Here is a 22755-nt window from a genome sequence, read left to right as displayed (position 1 = left end):
TTGGGCGGGCCGATATTTATAGCAATAATTCCAACTAACGATACAGGGATATGAAATATCTGAGAATAACCGCAGAGGTTATCAATTTGTACGATTCGATGCTAGAGACAAGTTTGTGCATAGACGCCGCGCCGCTTGTTCCCAATGCTTGTTTTTAGTAACCCTGTTACTCGTTCGAAAAAATATCCATCCAGTCACACCCCTACTTATTAATCTATATTTTCTTACTGTAAGCTTTAGATTACTTCATTATTTGGATTTTTTATGTATTTTGTACATTGTTTCTTTATAATGAAATGCTCTTTTATCTTGATATTAAAGGTATATTAATGTTTGTGATCAGTACCAGTGTGACTTATTGGGAACAAGCGGACGCCCGCTGCTTAATACGAGCCTAAAAATAAGGTTGATTTAGTGCTTTAGGTTACAGTTGACAACAGATTATACGTTATCGTTGCCAAACAGCACCTACTAATGATGCTGCTTGTTGTCCTGTCTGTTGTGCAGTCTGCGTCAAATAGTTCGTGACACCCAAAATGGCCATGCGAACTTTTTGGCTACTTTGGGTGTCACGATATTTTACGCTGACTGTATGAAAAATGGGATTTATGTTATGAGATACAATTGCACACTTTTGAGACTGCCAGATACAGTCGCGGATAGATTTCAGTAATGCAAAAAGTGAGTATTCAATGCGTATTTACATTGTTGGAAAAGGAAATGTCGACTCGTCCGTGATTTCCGTAGAGAAATGTTGCTGAGAAATATGTTATTTCATAAATACGGATAAATAAAATGCGGCGTCCATTACAACACCTTGTCTGTTTCCGATACAATTAGTTCCTAAATACGCATTTTGTTACTCATTTGCGGATTCGTATTAATAACAGTTTCATTGCCACAGTAATGGTCAAATGGATGGGCCTCGATTAATGTGAACGTTTGTAAAATATCCCGATGATTGCAATTAGTTCATTCAACGCGTACGAACTGTAAAAGCGTATTTATAGGACTTACGTGAATTTACATTTCCATGTTATTTTCAATATCAATCAATTACTTTTCACTTTATTTAAGCCAATAACAAAATCCACTATCCCCCTACATATTCGTATCTAACAACGGAACGCTAATTATTTGAATAACTATTTGAAAAACCCATATCGTCAGTGAAATTCTAAAAGTGTGTAAGTCAAAAATGTGCATTTTACAGGAGATCGGTCGGAAAAAAGGACGCGGTCTTTATAATCGTCAAAAAAACATCTACACACTGTTAGCACTTTACTGACGATAAGCAAAACAAGACCTCCTCAAATATTTTCACAACGGTTCTGTGCTGCCGGCATCCAGGTGCACCCTGTGACTTTCACCAGATCGTTGGTCCAGCCTGCCGAAACGTACGTTTTCCGATCCACTCAAAAACTTTTCTGCCCGAATGGCTATCAGTTCTATAAGCTATGTGCCCATCAACGTTACCTACTTAAGTTTGGCAATTTACCCGTTACTTTACTTTACTACAGATATCCTTCTATAGATATTCTGTTCATTTCAACAAAATATTATTTACATTTCAATTCAAAATAATTAGGAACGTTCTATTTCAGGACTACAAATTACAATCCACATAATTATAGGCAAAGTGAGACCACAAACGTCGAAGATAATGAAGGGAACCGAACGCCTACTCATCAAAAGCAAAATTACGAATTCATTAACATTTGAAGTTCATTAATAAAAATAATTAGTACGTAATCATTCCGCTAATAGGCCGTTTGCAAAAGGTTGAATAACTTGGTCAACTCCTGACAAACGATATTAAGTCAGTCAAAGGCCCGTAATTACAGTGGAAATTTAATTTTCAGGAATGGTCAGTCCGACGCTTTTGGAGAAAAGTGGCCCATCTCGAAAGTATGAAGAAACGATTTTATTATAAACTAGCTTTTGCCCACGGCTTCACCCGCGTGAAATTTAGTTTGTCGCAGATCGTCATAAATTATAGCCTATATGTTATTCTGGCTTATAAACAATAGTAGGTACTATAAAGTTTCATCAAAATCCGTTCAGTAGTTTTTGCGTGAAAGAGTAACAAACATACATCTATCCAGACATCCAAACTTTCGCATTTATAATATTAGTAGGATCAATATCTCTTGTAGTGTTAATCAGACTGATATTCAGACTCAACTTAAACGTATAATAGTAAGGAATAGCGACCAATTAGCTACAGCTCATAGCTGTCAACTTATGAATAGAAGAAAATAATGGACATTGGAAGGTGAATACATCCTGAAATTAAAATGCCGTGTTTCGGACGACTGTGGTAGCTCGTAAAGTATAAATAAATGCTTCTGCAGTAAATACTAGTTTCGATATTATGTGTTTTGAAGAATAAACATCCATTACTAACCATGTTTCCCCATATTATTTCCAACACATCCTGTATCTGGTATTAGATCCACGATTAAATACACTCGACATCAAATAAATCACACCTCCCGCGACAAGCACTTTCAAACGTATGCATCCCCACTTCCCACCAATATGGGCACCATTTAAAAACCTAGTTCTAAACTTCATTTCATTAAAGGAACGGTTTTTACCCCAAAAATGCGTCTTTAGAAGGATCCAGAGTCACTGCTTCAAAAAATAGGTAGTTGCGCTTGAGCCAAATTGTATGGCTATGAAACTGTTAAGTTAGGATTAATCGCTATCCATCTGTTAAAGAGGACACGTGAGATCATTATTTGATTTTATAACCATAAAAATTGGTCTAATTGATCCCAGAAGTGAGCACAAAGTGAAGTCTTTTTTCCAGTCACATTAATGGTATGTGTTAGTCATTTATTTAGAAATTAAATGTGTTTTTCTTTACGGATATTTATTGGGCTTTCAAATAACACCAATATTGTTGGGGCACCATGATTGTGTCAGAAAATCTTTAAAGTTCGCGTCGCAGAAGGTGCGATTTATTTGATGTTGAGTGTAGTTTTCCTTCGTTCTTAGAAGGTTCGCTCTTTCACTTATTAAAATCTAATTCTAGAAAGTAATATCGGTCGCCTGGCAAGTTTCACTTTGACAAATTTTTGAGTTAGTACATTATTCAGAACAAACCTCGAGTTGGTAACTTATTTTAACAAAGGGAGTGGAGAATTAGAAGTTACGGTCCAGTGGGCGAATCGAACGCTCTAACTATTAAGTTAACAACGACAAAGCTCGAGTTTCAGGGTTTTTCTCAGAGCTATTGGTAAGTTTTGTAAATAGGATTATGAGTTATTAGTTTTTCAGTGAGCAATTGAGTTTAAAAAATATATTTTTCGTAATGCTATTCGTCTTGCTCAATAGACTCAGGCCCAGTTTCTGAATAAAGAATTATAGCTTGACCGTGATCAAGGATGAAGTTTATTAAGCCATATAGCCTAAAATCTCAAATCAGAAACCGGGCCTCAGCATTACTATTTAATAGTAGTGAATAGCGGCCAATAAGCCACGGCTCATAAGCCATAGCTGTCAATTTAAAAATGGAAGAAAATAAAGGACATTAGAAACTTGAATAAGTACATCCGGAAAATATGCCGACGTGTTTTGGGAGGACACGTTTTATTTTATTGGTCCGATTGAACGATATAAAACGACTGTGGCGGCTCGTAAAGTATAATGACTGTTGCTGCAGTTGTTACCGAAATGAGAAGATTGAAATATAGGGATACGGCACCATCACCATTGTTCTAATACGTTATTATAGCATGTTCCTACTTCTTTTTATTTTGTTAAAGAAAATCCACCCTTCCTGCACACATTCCGCAAGGAAGTGAATTCACAAGATAGCACCCCCCAAATGTACAAAACACGGCGAATATTTATACCCTTTGTCCCGTGTATGAATTATTCCCCAGGAAGCTCCCTTTCTTCCCAATTTCAAAGATTTATTATGGTTGCTGCAACAATTACAAGGGGTGCCCGTTTGCGTCCTAATCAAATATGAACTGGTTTTGCAATCACTGCCGTAATAGAACTGTAAATGGGCTGTGTCGAATTATTACACTTTTCATTGTTTGCACTGGTTTGTGTTAAGGTGTATTCACATTCAAGTCGTGCGCAAGACAGGTAGCATAGACGCGCATTTATTTCAACACTTTTTACCTACGATTAAGAGTAAAAAGGGTAAGAAAAAACAGAAATTTCAGGAAGTTAAATGGAATTAATTTGATGGAGGACTGGCAGCACTTTAGGACCTAGCTAAAACTTGTTTCAATAGTTTTGAGGCTATTAAAATGATCTGAAATTAACAAAATACCTTTGAATGATCATATTTTGTATTACCAATTTTTATATCCAACAAAGCCATGTGGTCCCAACCCCCACTCTGACGTGAATGACTTAAAAAGCAACTAGAGACACATTTTGCGAACATCAGGTCTCCCCAACTCGACGTCTTCAGCCAAAAGACGTCCACTGCTGGACAAAGACCTCCCCCAAGGTTTTTCACAATGCATGGTCCTGCGCTGCCCGCAAGCCAAGCTCTTCCCGCGACCTTTACCAGATCGTCGGTCCATCTAGTAGGAGGCCTTCCCACGCTACGCGTTCCAGCCCGTGGTCGCCATAATCTACATACCTGTAGCACAAACAGCACACTAAGGAACACCATTAGCGCGGCCGCGCACACGGCGAGTGTGACCACTCGCTGTTGGACTGTAGCGCCGACCACTCCGCGATGCGACGCTTGCCCGCGCCCGACGAGTTTGACCTTAGAGCTCTCATAAAACAAATGTTCTACATACTTGTAGCACAAACAGCACAGTAAGGAACACCATTAGCGCGGCCGCGCACACGGCGAGCGTGACGACGGTCGCGGGCGGACCGCTCGGCGACCACTCGCTGTTGGACTGTAGCGCCGACCACTTGCTGTTAGACTGTAGCGCTGACCACTCGCTGTTAGACTGTAGCGCCGACCACTTGGTGTTAGACTGTAGCGCCGACCACTCGCTGTTAGACTGTAGCGCCGCTCACTCCGCGATGGGCTCTTACCCGACGAGTTTAAACCTAAAATAACTATAAAATGTTCCACATACCTGTAGCACAAACAGCACAGTAAGGAACACCACACGGCGAGCGTGACGACGGTCGCGGGCGGACCGCTCGGCGACCACTCGCTGTTGGACTGTAGCGCCGACCACTCCGCGATGCGCCGCTTGCCCGCGCCCGACGAATTTGACCTTAAAGCTCACATAAAACAAATGTTCCACATACCTGTAGAACAAACAGCACAGTAAGGAACACCATTAGCGCGGCCGCGCACACGGCGAGCGTGACGACGGTCGCGGGCGGACCGCTCGGCGACCACTCGCTGTTGAACTGTAGCGCCGACCACTTGGTGTTAGACTGTAGCGCTGACCACTCGCTGTTAGACTGTAGCGCCGACCACTCGCTGTTAGACTGTAGCGCCGACCACTCGCTGTTAGACTGTAGCGCTGACCACTCGCTGTTAGACTGTAGCGCTGACCACTCGCTGTTAGACTGTAGCGCTGACCACTCGCTGTTAGACTGTAGCGCCGACCAACCACCCGCTGTTAGACTGTAGCGCCGACCACTCGCTGTTAGACTGTAGCGCCGACCACTGCGCGATGGGCTCTTACCCGACGAGTTTTTAGCCTAAAATGACTATTCAATTTTCCACATACCTGTAGCACAAACAGCACAGTAAGGAACACCATTAGCGCGGCCGCGCACACGGCGAGCGTGACGACGGTCGCGGGCGGACCGCTCGGCGACCACTCGCTGTTGAACTGTAGCGCCGACCACTCCGCGATGCGACGCTTGCCCTCGCCCGACGAGTTTGACCTTAGAGCGCTCATAAAACAAATGTTCTACATACTTGTAGCACAAACAGCACAGTAAGGAACACCATCAGAGCGGCCGCGCACACAGCAAGCGTGACGACGGTCGCGGGCGGACCGCTCGGCGACCACTCGCTGTTGGACTGTAGCGCCGACCACTCCGCGATGCGACGCTTGCCCTCGCCCGACGAGTTTGACCTTAGAGCTCTCATAAAACAAATGTTCTACATACTTGCAGCACAAACAGCACAGTAAGGAACACCATTAGCGCGGCCGCGCACACAGCAAGCGTGACGACGGTCGCGGGCGGACCGCTCGGCGACCACTCGCTGTTGGACTGTAGCGCCGACCACTCCGCGATGCGACGCTTGCCCTCGCCCGACGAGTTTGACCTTAGAGCTCTCATAAAACAAATGTTCTACATACTTGCAGCACAAACAGCACAGTAAGGAACACCATTAGCGCGGCCGCGCACACGGCGAGCGTAACAACGGTCGCGGGCGGACCGCTCGGCGACCACTCGCTGTTGGACTGTAGCGCCGACCACTCCGCGATGCGACGCTTGCCCGCGCCCGACGAATTTATGCAGTCGCCTTGGAATAAAACGATATGATTAAAGCCCGGTCTGTGAGCACGTAGAATTTTGTCCAATGACCCCAAGCTATCTATCCTTATAGCTCGCGCGTAATTATATTGCTGTCGCGACTGAGCGACGGGCGCCCGCAGTGAGTGTGCGAGCGCGACAGCTACATAATTACGCGCGAGCGATAAGGATGGGTAGCTTGGGGTGGGGTCATTGGACAAAATTCTACGTACACTGACGCCCGTATTCACAAACGATGCTTGGTTAAGTGAAGCAGCAAATCGAATGCACAGCGTTGAATAGAGCTCCGTGATTAGTTCGTATGTCACCCTGTGCTTTCACGCGCACTGTGAAACCTCATAGTAATATTTGTGAATTGAATACGGGCGTTAATTTCGTTTCAGAAATTATTTTGCTTATATTCAGTTTTCAACATCGAACATTCTTGATAGTGTTTAGGAATATTGTAAAATCGTGTATTCGTAACATAAAAGAAAAAACAAATAAGCCTCTTACTGCACCTGGTTGACAACAATAACTTGAAATTAGTTGAAATTTAAAGGACTAGCTGACCCGGCGAACTTCGTACCGCCTTAGCGTAGAGATTTTCTTAATATTTTTTTCCGTAAGAACCATCCTTGGACTTCCACAAACATTAAAAAAAAAGAATTATCGAAATCGGTTCAGCCGTTCACACGTGATGCCGTGACAACGCGAAACGGGTTTCATTTTTATATATATAGATTACAGAAAATCAAAAATAGTACAAAAAACCTCACCAGTAGTGTCAGGAAATGAAAAAAATATAGAGCACAAAAATTGAAGTAGAACTTACCAGTGTCAGGATGACAGTGACAGCAGTCGGGCGCGGGAGTGGTGCTTGCTGTATTTCCGCGCTCCGCACAGCACGGCACGCATTGGTTGTTTAGTCTGAAAGAACATTCAGCTTTAGAAATCTATCATTACTAGCGGCCGCCCGTGACTTCGTACGCGTGGATCCCGTTTTGCCCCTTCCATCTATCTTACGCGGTTTAGATTTTTTCATACAAATGTTTTTTCCCGCTAACTCCCGTTCCATGGGAATTTCGGGAATTCCTTTCTTAGTGCACCTCTACGGTTCCTTCCAAATTTTAAGTACCTACGTTTAGCCGTTTAGGCTGTGCATTGATATGTCAGTCAGTCAGTCAATTTCTCCTTTTATATATTTAGATGACCATGAAGAGGAGGTTTTATTGCAGGCAAACAACCCTTTTTAATTTAACTTAAAGCAAAAGTAGAGGATTTCTCAAATAGAAATTAATAATTTCGAATGTAACACAGAATTTTGCATGTGACTTTAACATACGAACTCTACATAATGCTGAAGGTCTGGTTGACTGTACCTAAAATGTACAGCTATCATGATCACACATAAACCATTAAAAGGGAATAAAAAGTTTACTACATTAACAAAATCAACTAAAAAAATAAACTCAACATATTATTTTACTAGCTTTCCGCCCGCGGCTTCGCCCGCGTGGAATTTTGTCTGTCACAGAAAAACTTTATCGCGCGCGTCCCTGTTTCAAAAACCGGGATAAAAACTATCCTATGTTCTTTCCCGGGACTCAAACTATCTCTATGCCAAATTTCATCAAAATCGGTTGCGAGGTTTAAGCGGGAAAGCGTAACAGACAGACAGACAGACAGAGTTACTTTCGCATTTATAATATTAGTTGGGATATGACAGCATAAAACATTCGCGGAAAGTGCGAATTTAGAAATAAACGTCCGAGCGTATTCTTGTAATGGCAAAATAAAAACGGTCGAGCCCACCACCCCAAGTCACTTTTGGTCTATCTGCAATGTGCCGTGGCCATTTCACTCGAATAAACATTTGCATTTACTTAGACCCTACTCCGTCACGCATACAAATGTAATTCGCGTTTAAAATAACAGTGCGTCATAAATAGGTAGATGGAAATATCTTGGCAAACATTTGGCGAGGGTTTCCTTAAGCCCTTTTATAGGGGCTTAGGGCCCTTGAACGATCTCAGCGCCCTCTATGTCAGTAGGACTAGGGCACTTCAATCAGAAACGCTTTTGTACCTTAGACAGCCGAGTTGACGTGAGAAGCGGAAAAATAATCTTTTACGTTACGTTACTCGTTTCGGCGGCTCTCTTGAGGAGCGTACGGTAAGACGTTTGTTCATTTTGATCTTTCGAGTGGTTTGGGCACTTTTAAAATTAATATTTGAATGTTTGTTAACGTAAATATAAACATACAGTTTTGTACCAGGTATTTGATGACTTTTAAATACATATCAGAGTAGCAATTGAGTATAATACGCCAAGTGTGCGGATTTCTAATGCAGTGTTTTATTTAATTTAATTTTCAATTTGAATGACTTTAAAGGTGTTGAAAAATACCTACCCCAATTAGGCTACGGTCACCAGTAGCGATGCAAAACAATTAACTCGACAAACTCATTTAACATAAAAAGCACTATTTCAAAAACTTAAGACTCGTTTAGTCTCTAAGAGGTCTCAAGAAAGCAGCTGAACATGCCAGGGCCGCTCTACGTTTAGCAGGAAAAGTCACAATAATCAGTTCCATAGAATCCATAGTAAAGGTTAGTGTAATTACTTATCAAGATGAACTGGCCAGGGCCGGAGCTAGTTCTGCAGGAGGGGTCACAACTCTTGCAGGTCCCAGTAGTGGCATCATTGTACTGGGAACCGAGGCACTCCATACAGAGTCCTCGGTCGAGCATAAAGCGAGAGGACGGGACTTGTATATCGAACAGTTAATACTCACTTGTCGAGTCTGAGAGGTCTTGAGCAAGCAGTGCAGCTGAACTGGCCAGGGCCGGAGCAAGTTCTGCAGGAGGGGTCACAGCTCTTGCAGGTCCCAGTGGTTGCGTCATAGTACTGGGACCCCAGGCACTCCATACATAAGCCTCCGTCGAGCATGAAGCGAGGAGGGCAGGACTTGCAATGGAGAGGGCCTGAGCCGTCACACTCGCGGCAGTAGTGGTGACAGTGCCGGCAGCCGCCGACGCTTTGGTAGAAACCTGTTGGAAATTATCGAGATATTAAACTGCTTTTAACGCTCTATAAATGTGAGACCCGTATATGATAAGAAGATAGACAAAAACAATATTTAAAACGACTGTAAAATGAATATTCCTAAATTGTTAAATAAAATTCATCATTAAGGGCAAAGCACACTTGTAATCGGAATCTCGAAGCGGTCAGTATTCTTTGTATAAATCTTCGTACTGCAACGCGCACACATACCGTAACGTAAACGCCTCGCCTTCCAGCGAAAGATCGGTGTTTATCCCTTTCCGGGTTGATAAGTGTGCTATGACCTTTACACCTACTTTGAGCGCATAGCTCCATGTGTGTACAAACGTGACCTTAAACTAAAGTACGATCTTATACAAATACACACGTCGTGTGGAGCACGCTTCTCGCACCCCACGTGGCATGTTAATCTTGATTATACATTCATCTAAAACTATAGTGGTGGTAATAGTAACTGAAAACTGTAAAATGAGGGTAGTTAATGGATCGATGTTAATTGATTTCACGTTTAAGATAGTTCTTTGAAACTGATCCTAATTGGAGCACTCGTTACCATTAATGACAGCTAACTAATAGGTGATTTAGAAAATACCTTTTGCAATGTAAGCAAGTGTTTTAGTACTAAGCCGTGGCCATAATTGGTGATCGAAATCCATTTAACATTTTAATTGGATGCTATTAGATCAAATTAAAATTTGAAGGATTAAGATTTTCTCAGATATTCTTGGGTATTAATGCGAAAAGATGAAAATGTAACTCTTTTAAATTTTAATAAATCCTTTCTTTTCCTTCAAATACCTGTTAAACATCCAAGTGAAAATTTAACCTTGTAGCATTCCCCCAATGCTTAAATCTATTTTCAACGCTATATTTAATTCTACATTATTCGAAATTAAGAAAGAAAAAATATTTATTTAATAGAAACATGTCAAAATTATTCTTGAGGGCAGGAGGCGCCCTGGTCGCCTCGGGGACCGATGCAGGTGCGACAGGAGAGGTAGCATTTGTCAACCCTAAGTCGTCGCATGAGACCACGGTAACAACTGATTTCTATTGTCTCGATACACTGGTACTTGAAGAGCTGATTAAGACACTGTAATCTTAATGTTTACCTTGAGGACATTCAGGGTGGCACTCGCCCGCGGCCAACCGCCAGCCTTGGGGGCAGGAGGCGCACTGGTCGCGTCGGGGACCGATGCAGGTGCGACAGGATAGGTAGCATTTTGAACAGGTGCCGCGGTCCGCGTAGTACCTGCACAATGGAGAATTTTTATTACATTGATTCTCAGATGATTGGCGTAGTAGTTTGCAAACTGGATAGTACGGTTCGAATGCCACTAAGGACAATGCGATTAGCACCAGAATTAGTGAGAACTCGAAGACTTAAGGCGCTTTCAAAGCTGCCAAATGCCACGCGGTAACAGCGCGACAGCAGCTTTGTGGCGGTTTGCACAAAACTATTTTACGTGACTATTAAACATCAATACGAAAAAAGAACTAAAAATCATTCAAAAACCTATATCAAACTAAAAAACAGAGTATGAAAACCAAATTTTGGCGAACATTCGTGGAATTTTGAAACAGAAGTAAAAAATAAAATGTTCGCCCTCTAGGCGAGCTAGCAGCTGAAGTAACATACAAGCATTACATATTTTATCCGCTAAAAGTCAAAGTTGCAGCATGAAAAAGTGTAACACTCGAACCTTCTGAGTCCTGAACATTGTATAAAACAGCGTTTCTCAAACTTTACCGCTGTCCACGCTGATTCAAGTGACTGGACCGTGATATTAAAATAATCACAAACGAATACGATATTCAAGAATAAAGTTTCTCATACAAGTCATACCTATTTGAAAGTTTTATAGGCCTAGAAGTGCTTCTGTCTGTAACGTTTGATGCTAGTTTTAAAAACACTATTCACGGGACCAAGAAATACCTACAGCGAAGGTTCATCAGATGCTATGTATTTACTTTTCCGAAGAGATTTAAAAACCTAAATTGTAGAGACGACATCAGTATGCGATCTTATGTATGTATGGTCGCAGAATTGAGTGCTTACTAAAATTTACAGTCTGATGAGTTGTCAACTGAAACTTTTGTAACCATTACAAGGTTGGGGAACACCTTCCACCTTTGGGAACCGTCGGCATAACGAACGCTTTTAGACGCGACAGAGGGAGCGTCGTAAACCGGACCCAGAGTACAGATTCGCGGAGTGTCGAGTTACTGTATCTCACTGTAAAAACTCCGCGGCACACTCTTGCGATATTATTCTTTAAACATATAGACGTAAGAGTCAGTGTTGCACCCACGCGGTCACTTTTAACATGTTTGTAAAGTGAAAAATACGTACGTATGCTCGCACTAACAAAAACATGGTTATACCACACTGGAAAGAGATAAATGTGGGAAGAACTAGATATGCTTTAAAATATGTTTGTTTTCTCAATTTAATAGGAAAAAGTTTGCTGTCCATGGAGAGAAACTTGTCTTAAGTTAGTTTAGAGAATAGCGCAAAAGAACTGCGGGGCTATTCTCGCTAGCACCGTTTTAATATTTTCGAATCTATTTTCCCTCTCACTCCAAGCGAGAAACGAAAGCGACAGAGAAAAATGAAAACTATGTATTACCCTTAGTAATAATATGCCAAAACATTTAATAGAAATAGACATTGAAGAAGGAGACTCCAGTTCAAGCAACAGCTTTCAATTGAAAGATAAAACTAAACTTGAAGGCGTAAGTTTCTGAATTAAGGGACAATAAATATGTACTAAGATAAATGTAGAGACGCCAAAACGCAATTTAGAATCCATCTGCTATTATTATATGACATTGAACCAATAAACCGAGTTTATAACCTGTCAGTCAAGCCTAAGTAGGTCTAAGTCTTATTAATTATCCCAAAGTTAACTAAGTCCGTACATTAAAAACACGAATACATTATGGTAATTTACGCAATACATGTCTCCAAGAAGCTATTCGTTCGCCACAAACATTTAACTTGGGGGACTTTTCAAGACCAATAAAAACTTCGGAGCGAAATCAAAATGGCTAGGGCATCGCGGCCTTTACCCGTTTCGCACCACGAGTGATTCGGACCGCGGTGCGAACCGGCAAAAATCTCTTTTTGATAGATGTCTTTCACCGCGTAGTGTGAATCGACATGTTTTTTTCCTGATGGGCCGTGATAGGCAACAGTTACTTATTTATGTTCATTTACATTGTTTAATAAGGGTTGATTGGCACAGAAAGAAGAAGAATCACGCACTTTTTCCATAAAGTACAAACAAGCGTAAAAATAACGGGTTGGGTTGTATACCCTGGTCCAAATCGACCCATTGCAAATGATTTCTTGGAACATTCACTCCGCCCAAGTACTACAGTGCGTAAAGACCAATTCAATAACAATTATCTTCAATTCGCACCGCGGTCCGAATAACTCGTGGTGTGAAACGCCAAAAGACCCTGCACCACAATCTTAGGGCATAACCGCGCTCTCACAAACAAATGTACAATATTACTCTGAAATTACTTTCGCCATTGTGCCCGAGGATTACTTCGGAATAGCTGAACCGTGATGATTCGGTTAAATCGGGATGACCTGGTCGTTTCAATAAAAATAAAGCGTAAAGCGTGGGATTGTGCACAAATCAGTCGGCACGAAAGTAACTGCAGGTTTGTTGTGGCGTGTAACAAAATGATGAAAAATTTTAGGAGTATAGCAAACACTCCCTTTTTGGAGTCGCTTTTCGTTCTTTCGTTTCAGCCAAATGACGTCTAGCTAGTCTTGATAAATCGTTGATAAAATGTTGTAACCGCGATCTCTTACGCTCCGTGTAGAGGCCCTGGCTGCATTCAGCTATAAATCTTCTAAATATATAAAAGGAGAAACTGACTGACTGACAGATCAACGCACAGCCTAAACGGCTAAACTTAGGCACTTGAAATTTGGAAGGGACGTAGCTTAGGTACCGTAGAGGTGCACTAAGAAAGGAATTCCCGAAATTCCCACGGGAATGGGAATTAGCGGGAAAAAACATTTGTATGAAAAAATCTAAACCGCTTAAGATAGATGAAGGGGGTAAAACGGGATCCACGCGTACGAAGTCGCGGGCGGCCGCTAGTATGTTATAAAACTTACCCATCAGCACAAGAAGTGCGGCAAGCACCGGATTGGAGTCTCAGAGTGCCTACACACGAGGTGCAGTTCAAGCGAGACACGCAGTCGGTGCAGCCGTGGATGCAGCGCGAGCACCGACCTGCCTCCGCGTAGTAACCGTGGCTGCATTCGGCTACACACCTACGAGAAAAAAAACACAAATCAAAATTATCTGAAATGTTGATTGATTTTATTGTTGATTCAGAATAAAGATCAGTCGATCGATCGACGCTCTTATTCTATGTAACATTGAGTTTGAAACTCACCTTTAGGAGTATCTAAAGATGATTTTCACAGGCAAACTACAGACTTTTTGAATGTCAATGCATTAAACCGATTAGGTATTGGCCGATTTCTTGGAAAAATTAGAAGACGACCAACTTATCGGCCGCCTAAAAGTCTCTAGTCTGCGGGAAGTCTTAGCTTTCTCTTGTTATTTTGCTACAAACAATTCGAAGAAGAATTTTATTAACCTTACACCGAGCACAAAAGCATTTCTGACAAATCACAGAAACCTGCCAAAAATTACCAATGTCAGTCATTGTATCCACTACCTTTGTACGTTAATCCTTATTTATAACGTGCGCGTGTGTGAGATCCATTCGGCAGACGGTAACTGAAGTCGGGCCGGCCGTGGTACACCGTTTTACGCTCATGGCGGGACGTGATCGGGTTTAAACGACGCCTTGGTTGATTCTTAGATGCGGCATTGTGACGTTTTATAGAGATATCGAGAGTCTATTGTTGCAATTTGCTATTGGATAGCTATGGGAGACTTTTTGTTATTGATAAAATTTCTCATGTCAGGTAAAATGCATGGAAATGGACGTTTATCTTTGAATTTATTTGGCAGTTTAATGGTCACTAGCAACTCGGAACTAGGTTTTCACTATTTTAAATTGTTTTACTGGCTTACTCACTGATTTGAGTGAAACCCTAACGAATTTGCTATCACAGCTTGCTGCTGCTAAATAAAAGTCATAGCAGAGTTCAGTGGCGGATTTACCAATAGGCCAAGTAGGCCAGTGCCTAGGGCGGCAGATTAAGAGGGGCGGCAAATTTAGCAAATTTAGCAAATTTTTTTTACAGGAAAAAAATTTACAGTTATACGTGTACACAATCCATATATAAATAAACATATAGTAATATATACTTAGGTACTATGTGATCATGAATTTTATAATATTCCAATAGCGTTTCAATAAAAATAAAATACTCGTAACACAGGATCTTCGGAGCCTAACACGAGCACCATCTCTCCACAACTTCGTGTAATTGTTTTACAGGGTGGCCCAGAAGAAAATTCACTTTTGAAAATTCAAGGAAACGAAAGCTGTACATTTTTGTAGAACTTTAGGTACCTATTGCAATTTAAAGGAAATTTAGTGCAATTTATTTTTAAATTTACTATCTTTTATAAATTTTATCGTACATGTGATTCCCTTGACGTTTACAACATTCGGTCAACATACATCAAAATTTTGGAAAACTTTCGTAAGCGCTCCTGCACACGACGCCGCTACCGCGCCGCCGCCGCGCCTTCGCCGCGCCTTTGCATTGTTTATACGCACCGCGTGAATAGCGCTGCCGCGCCGCCGCCGCGCGGCGATGAACAGTGAACAATGAACAGTGTAGCGGCGCGGCAACGGCGCGGCGGCGGCGCGGTGGCGGCGTCGTGTGCAGGAGCCCTTAAAGTTACCTCAAAATGGATTCAGGATGGATGAATGCTGCAGAGTTTTTAGATTATTAGAGTACCTATACTCTGCTCATAAGGTAACCCCACAAAAAGAAGTCTGCTGGAATGAGATTAGCGCTTCTTAGAGGCAGTGAGATTTTTCACCCCTGCTTAATTGGTTTGTTGCATTGAAAGGATGATTAATTTTTGAGAGCGCTATACTGGTAGGTTGAAAAGCTTTTTGATTTCAAAGCTGCAAGATTCGCAAGGTTATGACCGGAGCGCTTGGTTTCATCAAGATGGGGCTGCGTGTCACACTTCAACTGAGAGCATTTAGATGGTAAGAGACATGTTCCCACAAAAAAAATATTTCAGGCAGGGGTGACATCTCCTGGCTACCAGGAAGCCCTGATCTCACTCCAGAAAATTATTTTTTGTGGTGTTACATTAAGAATAGAGTATACTTTTATAATCCAACAACCATGCAGCAACAGAAGCTGAGCATTCGGCAAAAAATTGAAAATAGGTTTCGAGGTGATTCTGACGAACGCATTCCAAGATTTTGATGTATGTTGTAAGCGTCAAGGAAATCTCCTGGGCGATGTAATTTAATAAAGGTAAATTAAAAAATAAATTGCATTAAATTTTCTTTAAATTGCAATAGTTAAAGTTCTATAAAAATGTACAGTTTTCGTTTCCTTGAATTTTCAAAAGTGAATTTTCTTCTGGGCCACCATGTATTACCAAGCCTTGGTCTTTCTGTTTACCTTTAAGTAGTTCTTAGCTAATTATACTGGATATAGCACTTCGCATGGCTCTGTGCACACCGGTGACAAATTGATCAGGTGAGAGAAGCTTTTCTTGCTTAAAACGGGTTAAAATTTAAAAACTATCTACGATCTACTTTAAGTCAAGAAAAGCTTAATGCTTTATCTCTTTTGTGCATAGAGTCAGAACTTATGAAAAAGATTTCATACGACGATATAATTAATGATTTTGCAAATTTAAAATCGCGCAAAAATAATTATGTAAAACTTATTTAATCTCATTGTCTGTCACCATTAACTGGATTGTTAACATGTTATATTTTAATAGAAATTGTTTGTATTGTTTTTAAACTGTTAAGTGCAATAAAAAATATTTAATCCTCCGTGTACCTATGAGGTGACTAAAAGTTACGTCCCGTACCAGGTGGGGTATGACATGACATACCCCAATATACAAAGTGATAAAATTTTCATTGAACATTTTTTTAGGTGGAATTTAATATTTAATCCCAACTAATATTATAAATGCGAAAGTAACTCTGTCTGTCTGTCTGTCTGTCTGTTACGCTTTCCCGCTTAAACCTCGCAACCGATTTTGATGAAATTTGGCATAGAGATAGTTTGAGTCCCGGGAAAGAACATAGGATAGTTTTTATCCCGGTTTTTGAAACAGGGACGCGCGCGATAAAGTTTTTCTGTGACAGACAAAATTCCACGCGGGCGAAGCCGCGGGCGGAAAGCTAGTATTGTATATTTTCGTATGCTAATTAGGTGTAAGAAAAACTCTGACCTGAAAATATGTACATAATATAACATTTTTATCATAAATAAACAAAAAGACACAATTTCTGTTGTTCTTGTAATTTAGGAATCAGTTTCTTATGTATAATTTTTAATTAGTGCCTTTAATTATGACAACCGTTTTATTTAACAAAGTACAATATATTGATTTATAATTAAAAACTGGAAGGGTATAAATTTATTTTGATTATCGGTTTTCAATTTACCACAATTCTGATGAAAGAAAATGAGTATGCTCAATGCATAAAATGGGAGCTTAACAATTTTATTTATTTATAAAATATGCTATTCCATTTCAGTAGCCCATAAATTGTATCATCAAGTATAAATTGTAGCCCATAAGTGTATGTTCACATACTTCTTCGGATCTCAGTACTAAACTTCCAGATTCGCACAAAGTCGTCCCATTTGACTAAAAGTGCTTTTTTTTTTAAATTATGGCGATTTTTAAAGGACTGGGGTGTGTCACACCCCACCTGGTACAGCGAGGGTAACAAAAACAATGTTTACTGACCACACATTATTTTGTCTGTGTTCATATAGTGTAGGTATTTTTAAGTCATGCCTTTCCCCACCTTATGATTAGTACATGCTGCTGTTTTAGGTCAACATTAAACTCTTCAGTACCTAAATAGCGGGTTGCAATAATAATCTAGTAACTGACAGAAATATCATTAAGTTCACAATCATACTAATAACGGGATTAAACTAACGTATTGAATTTCAAAAGTCAGTAGGGGCGGCAAAAATTGAATGGCCTACTGGCGGAAAAGTTGTAAATCCGCCACTGGCAGAGTTATTTAAATAGTACCTACTAGTAAATAAAACTTACTTGTAGTCTTGAAGAAGGTTAGGCGACGGGCAAGTGAGGCATTGCTCCATTTTGTCACCGTAGCAGGTTTCGCAAGCGGAATGGCATTGCTTACAGCTTTGCCCGTCTATGTATTCTCCAGAAACACAGCGGTCGGAGCCAGTTGGAACGCACTTGCCCTTTCTGTTTAACTCCCAGTTCAATTCGCAGGCGAGGCACAAGTTACCAGTGCATGCTGTGCAGCCTACTGGACACCTATGGACAAGTTTAGGATATAAGTTAAGATATACCTAATTAAATAATAAAATATCCGACTTATAAAAGTAATACTTACTTCATACACTCTTTGCGCTTCTTATCCGCGTAAAAGCCACTAGGACAAGTGGTAACACAGCGTCCGTCCAAAGCATAGCTAGAAGGGTGACAAGAGACACACTGCGTGTCCGCCGGGCCCTCACATGTGTCACATGATGTATGACACTTGGCACAAGAATAATCTTCTGTCTCGTAGAACGAAGGTGGACATGAGGCCATACAAGTCCCTTCATGAAGCACTAAATGATGTTCGCAAGAAGTACACACATCAGATCTTTCTGAGCACGTGGCGCAATGAGCAGCGCAAGGCCTGCAAACAGCTGAATCAGCGTCCTCCCAATATCCATCTGGACACTGCTGAAGACAAACAGCTAGATCTGCCACTAATAAGTGCTCTGGAGCACACGTCAAACAGGAATCTTGTCCTGGTCCCATACAAGTCTCACATGACTCGTGGCATGGCCAGCAAACACCTCCTTGGTTCGTGTAACTTCTTGGAGGACACCGCGAAAAGCAAGTGTCGTCCAAACGATAGTTCTTACAAGCTATACATTGAGTCGGTCCTTTTCCATAGCATCCTTGGGAATCGCATTCGGGGTCACATTCGTGCATGACGCGTCTGTCATTACTATCAGCGAGGACATTCTCCCCATGCGGTGAAGGGACGTTATGTCCGTCGAGACGGGCTACCGCCTTTTCCGGATCTGATCCGGCGGCGAATAATGTAGGAAAGTTCTGGTAATTGGCAAACGCGTCAGTGTTGTAAAAAGAATCCCCGATAGTGTCGTAACCGTCAGCTGCGGTTGGGAAGGCGAACGGCGGAGCCGCAGCCGAAGGGCGCTTCGAACGCAATCTTATCGGGTCGATGGATGTCCCATAGAATATAAGTTGCCATTTCTTGAGTATGCCAGGCTGGTTCACATGCCTGTTGCCTCCGTTGACAATTTGTAAAGTCCATCTGCCTTCGGCATGCTCGCCCCAGAAATGGACACTTAAGAATGGCCAGTCATCGAAGTTTGAACTGATGACGTCACGAGGCCTTTCGAATAGTAACGTGGAGACGGTTCCCATGGGAGATGTTAAAAGAATGCGTAGATTACCTCTAGGGAAAAATCTTAATGATATCTTGCATTGAACGTGTTCAAGATATCTCACCTCATTTACAGTTCCGCTGCAGCCGTTTACGTCCATGTGAACTGATAATGTATAACCAAACGTGGATTCAATTGGTTTGTCTTCGTTGAGCTCTTGTGACTTACAAATATGTTGAGGTGGGACGGATACCCATTGTTCGGCTAGGTTTACCATTTCTGTAGCATCCATTAAACCATAACCGAATTTGTGACTGACTTTTCTTTTGACGCCGTTCATGATCCAGCCGTTTTCTTTTTCTAGCGGTTGAGGACGGGACGTTAATACTACTAAGTATTGCATATCTCTCCAAGTGAGGTCAGCGTTGGCTTCCAACGCTAAAGCACAAATGCCTGCTGCTAAAGGTGCCGAGGCAGAAGTTCCTGTGTGTTCTACGGTGCAAATGTGATCAGGACGCAATCTTCCATCCATATCTACAGTGGCGACACTCTTGTCGTGACCAGGAGTCCCTGAACTATAAGTAGTAGCTAAAGTGGACGAGCATTCTTCTAAATACCAAGGTTTGTAACCGCCTTGCGTTGCGCTTGATATCGACAACGTGAATATACTGTTCGTGTAACCGTCGCAGTTGCAAGAGTCTGTATGTCTACCTCCGTTTCCAGATGCCCAAACGAATATAGATCCTTTGCCACGACGGCCACTGGTTACACCATAGATAAATGCTCTGCAAAGAAATGAATATTTTAGTATCTTTACCTCTTTATATATTTTTTAATATCTCCGACTTTTTGCTACTCTTTATGTAGAAAAGGGTATACTCACCTCCTAGCTAAAGGTCCTGGTCCATCAACAGTCTTTCCATCGTCTTCTGGTCCCCACGATGCACTGTAAATGTCTATGTGATCGGGATTGAGTCCCAAAGCTCTTGCTTCCACGGCATCATTGACTACTCCATCCAGCATTCTTACTCCACCTATACTCGCGTTGTACGCGATGCCGACTCCACAATACTGGTTGTACGCGACCGCTGCCACTTCACCAGCGCATCGAGTCCCGTGTTTATTGTCTCCATTGTCTTGTGGCATAGGATCATCATCATTGCCGTTGATGTCAGTTGAGGCGTTGGGATCCTACGAGGAATATTTTAGTCAGAGCTTTATAGTTTCGGAATTAATAACCTGACATTTCAATGGGTCTAAAATATAGAGCCTAATTCTTAGTTATTAAAGTCAATTCAAATAAAAGCCCAATAAACTTTCAGCTAGTACGAGTTCACCTATGTTATCATTTTCATTTAGTTCATCTCAAAAGCTTTTGTATGCGGGTACCTTATCTGCAGGAGACCCTTATAATTAAACTACTGATAAATTACTGTTGAACTCGGGATCACATCAGTTAATTTGTTAGGCCCTAAATACAATACATTATTCATAATAACAAGATAGATAATACCTACTTATGTACACTGGCGATACCATATATAGTAATTTATAGTTCAGTTGTTTTATGCCAACAGTTTTCTAGCAGAATGAACGTGAAAAATCGTAAATCTTAATAAGATAAGAAATACATATAGATTTCATATCGTATACGGTGATAGTAAAATAAAATTTTATTAGCATGTGCAGTGCAATTTATGCAAACATATTAAAGAATATATTTTTCGAATGGCAACATAAAATGGGGAGGAAAAACTTACGTAGTTTTGAGCAAGATCAGGATGATTGGTCTGGATGCCGTCATCAAGTATGGATACTACCACACCTTTCCCTGTGTAGCCCTTCTGCCAAGCTGGAGCGACATTCATATCCAATCCATCTTTCGCTCCGCCATTCTGTCGACAAGAACGAATGCATCAAACATAAAATCCAATTCATATGCATTTTACTATTACGTTTTATAGTTTATTGCAGACAAGAGATGAGCGGCAAAGGGATGCTAACAAAGCATAACGAGTGGAATCTACGTACAAAGCATCCGAGTTGTGCGTTATATCGAGGTTTGTAATTCTTGGAATATGAAGCGCAGTACTTCAGTAGGATTATGTTCTACGTAATATGAAATACAACTAGTTTTACGGACAATATTCGCTTTACCTTCCAGTTTCGACGCAATGTCTGGAATCTTGTAGATTTAGTTGCAGCAACTTTTTCCATTTTTAAAGTTTTTTTGACGCGAAACTACATTGATTCAAGCTTAGAATTGATCATAATATTGAGATATAAAGGCCTTCGCCCACGGTGACTTTTTGTCGCGCGTTTCGTAAACGAGCGATAGCATCGCTACTAACGCGCGTTAGTCGCATTTGCAACGCAATACAGAAGTGATGCCAACACGCTACGGCAGCGCGACTGCATCGCCGTGGGCGAGGGCCCTAAAGTGTGCGCAATTCTGTGCATTAAAACTGATCAGCTGTAAATACAGACTGATACGTATGATTATAAAGCCAACTCACAGAACGTACCAAGTACCACTGCTCTTTGAACAGCGGGTCGGGGAAGAATGGCGACGAGGTGAGCGCGCGATGATGCGTGCGGTGTGGAGGCAGCCTTCGAGAGATCTGTGAGTATAACGCCCCGTCATAAGGGTTGTAGTCGCGCTTCACTCTCCGCCGCTCGCGTTGCTGTTGTACCCATCGGACCTGCGGACAAAATATAAAATTAATCATCAAATAAATACATCATTAGCAGGTCATATACGTCTCCACTGTAGGAGCTCAACCCTCTAAGTTACCAGAGGTAAGTGGAGGATTTGATCTACACTCCCCATAGACTCGATGTTGGGCACAGAAATGGAAATAAGTTCGAGTTTAATAAACCTGGGACTTCCACCCACAAGGTGGATCGACGACATCATAAAGGTAGCAGAACGGCGCTGAACGTAGAGGGCAACATGGCAAGCATTGGGGGAGGCCTATGTTCAGCAGTGGACGTCCTATGGCTGAGATGATGATGATGATGATGATAATTAACCTGGAGTTTTTGTTGTGAACTCAAATCATAAACCACCGCAAACTTACTCGTATGAATTTATAAAGTAGGTAAAAAAGAATTGAATACATTAATACTTCATTACGTTGAAAAATGTCAACAGAGCTAAAAAAAAAATTACAGGGTTCATCTTGTGCAGAATTAAAAGTCGCTTAACGCGCCCCATGTGTGTGTTTTAAAGATCTAATAGGTCCTAATGGACCTACCGAAGCTTGGCTGACCGCCAAGTAATCAGGAGAGGCTCTTTAGACCATAATGTCGCGAACAATTAGGATAATATTAGTAAAACTGCTAGTAAAATGGAATGACTCGGTACACAATTTGAAGTTCATGTGAAAAGTGTTAGGCAAATGCCTCAATTGTGTCGTGCTGCTGTCAAATGACGTTAACTATAGTCGATGACACTCATACTTTTAATGCGCTGTCTCTCTCATAATTTGTATGACAACGACAAAATATTGTGCTTTCAAAGATAGGTTCTTTTTTTAGTAGTTATGCTTGAAATTATTTGATAAAGGTGTCAAATACTGAATCGTGGCACCAGAATGTTGATGGCATTTAAGGTATCTACGGTTAAAGGTCACCCTTTGGTCCCTTTGGTGAGGTCGACTTTACGAATAACTCAGATAAGGTTATTCGCGAAGGCATTCGACTGTAAG

At 41.4% G+C, this 22755-nt stretch overlaps 1 protein-coding gene across 1 annotated transcript; it reads right to left on the bottom strand.

Annotated features, from left to right (window-relative positions):
• Window positions 1–6221: 6221 nt before the first annotated feature.
• LOC114359782 (furin-like protease 2) lies at window positions 6222–22226 on the bottom strand. The gene is made up of 11 exons (XM_028314285.1): window positions 22218–22226; window positions 21571–21747; window positions 20806–20940; window positions 19929–20236; window positions 18034–19830; window positions 17721–17954; window positions 13628–13786; window positions 10599–10738; window positions 9215–9470; window positions 7253–7347; window positions 6222–6427 (listed from the first exon to the last, which is right to left on the bottom strand). The coding sequence occupies exons 1-11, from the start codon at window positions 22224–22226 to the stop codon at window positions 6237–6239; spliced, it is 3501 nt and encodes a 1166-aa protein (XP_028170086.1). The 3' UTR covers window positions 6222–6236.
• Window positions 22227–22755: the final 529 nt, after the last annotated feature.

Source organism: Ostrinia furnacalis, unplaced genomic scaffold (genome assembly GCF_004193835.3).
Source record: "Ostrinia furnacalis isolate ACB-3 unplaced genomic scaffold, ASM419383v2 OfSCF4658, whole genome shotgun sequence".
NCBI lineage: Eukaryota > Metazoa > Arthropoda > Insecta > Lepidoptera > Crambidae > Ostrinia > Ostrinia furnacalis.
This window is presented reverse-complemented; position numbering and strand designations above follow the sequence as displayed.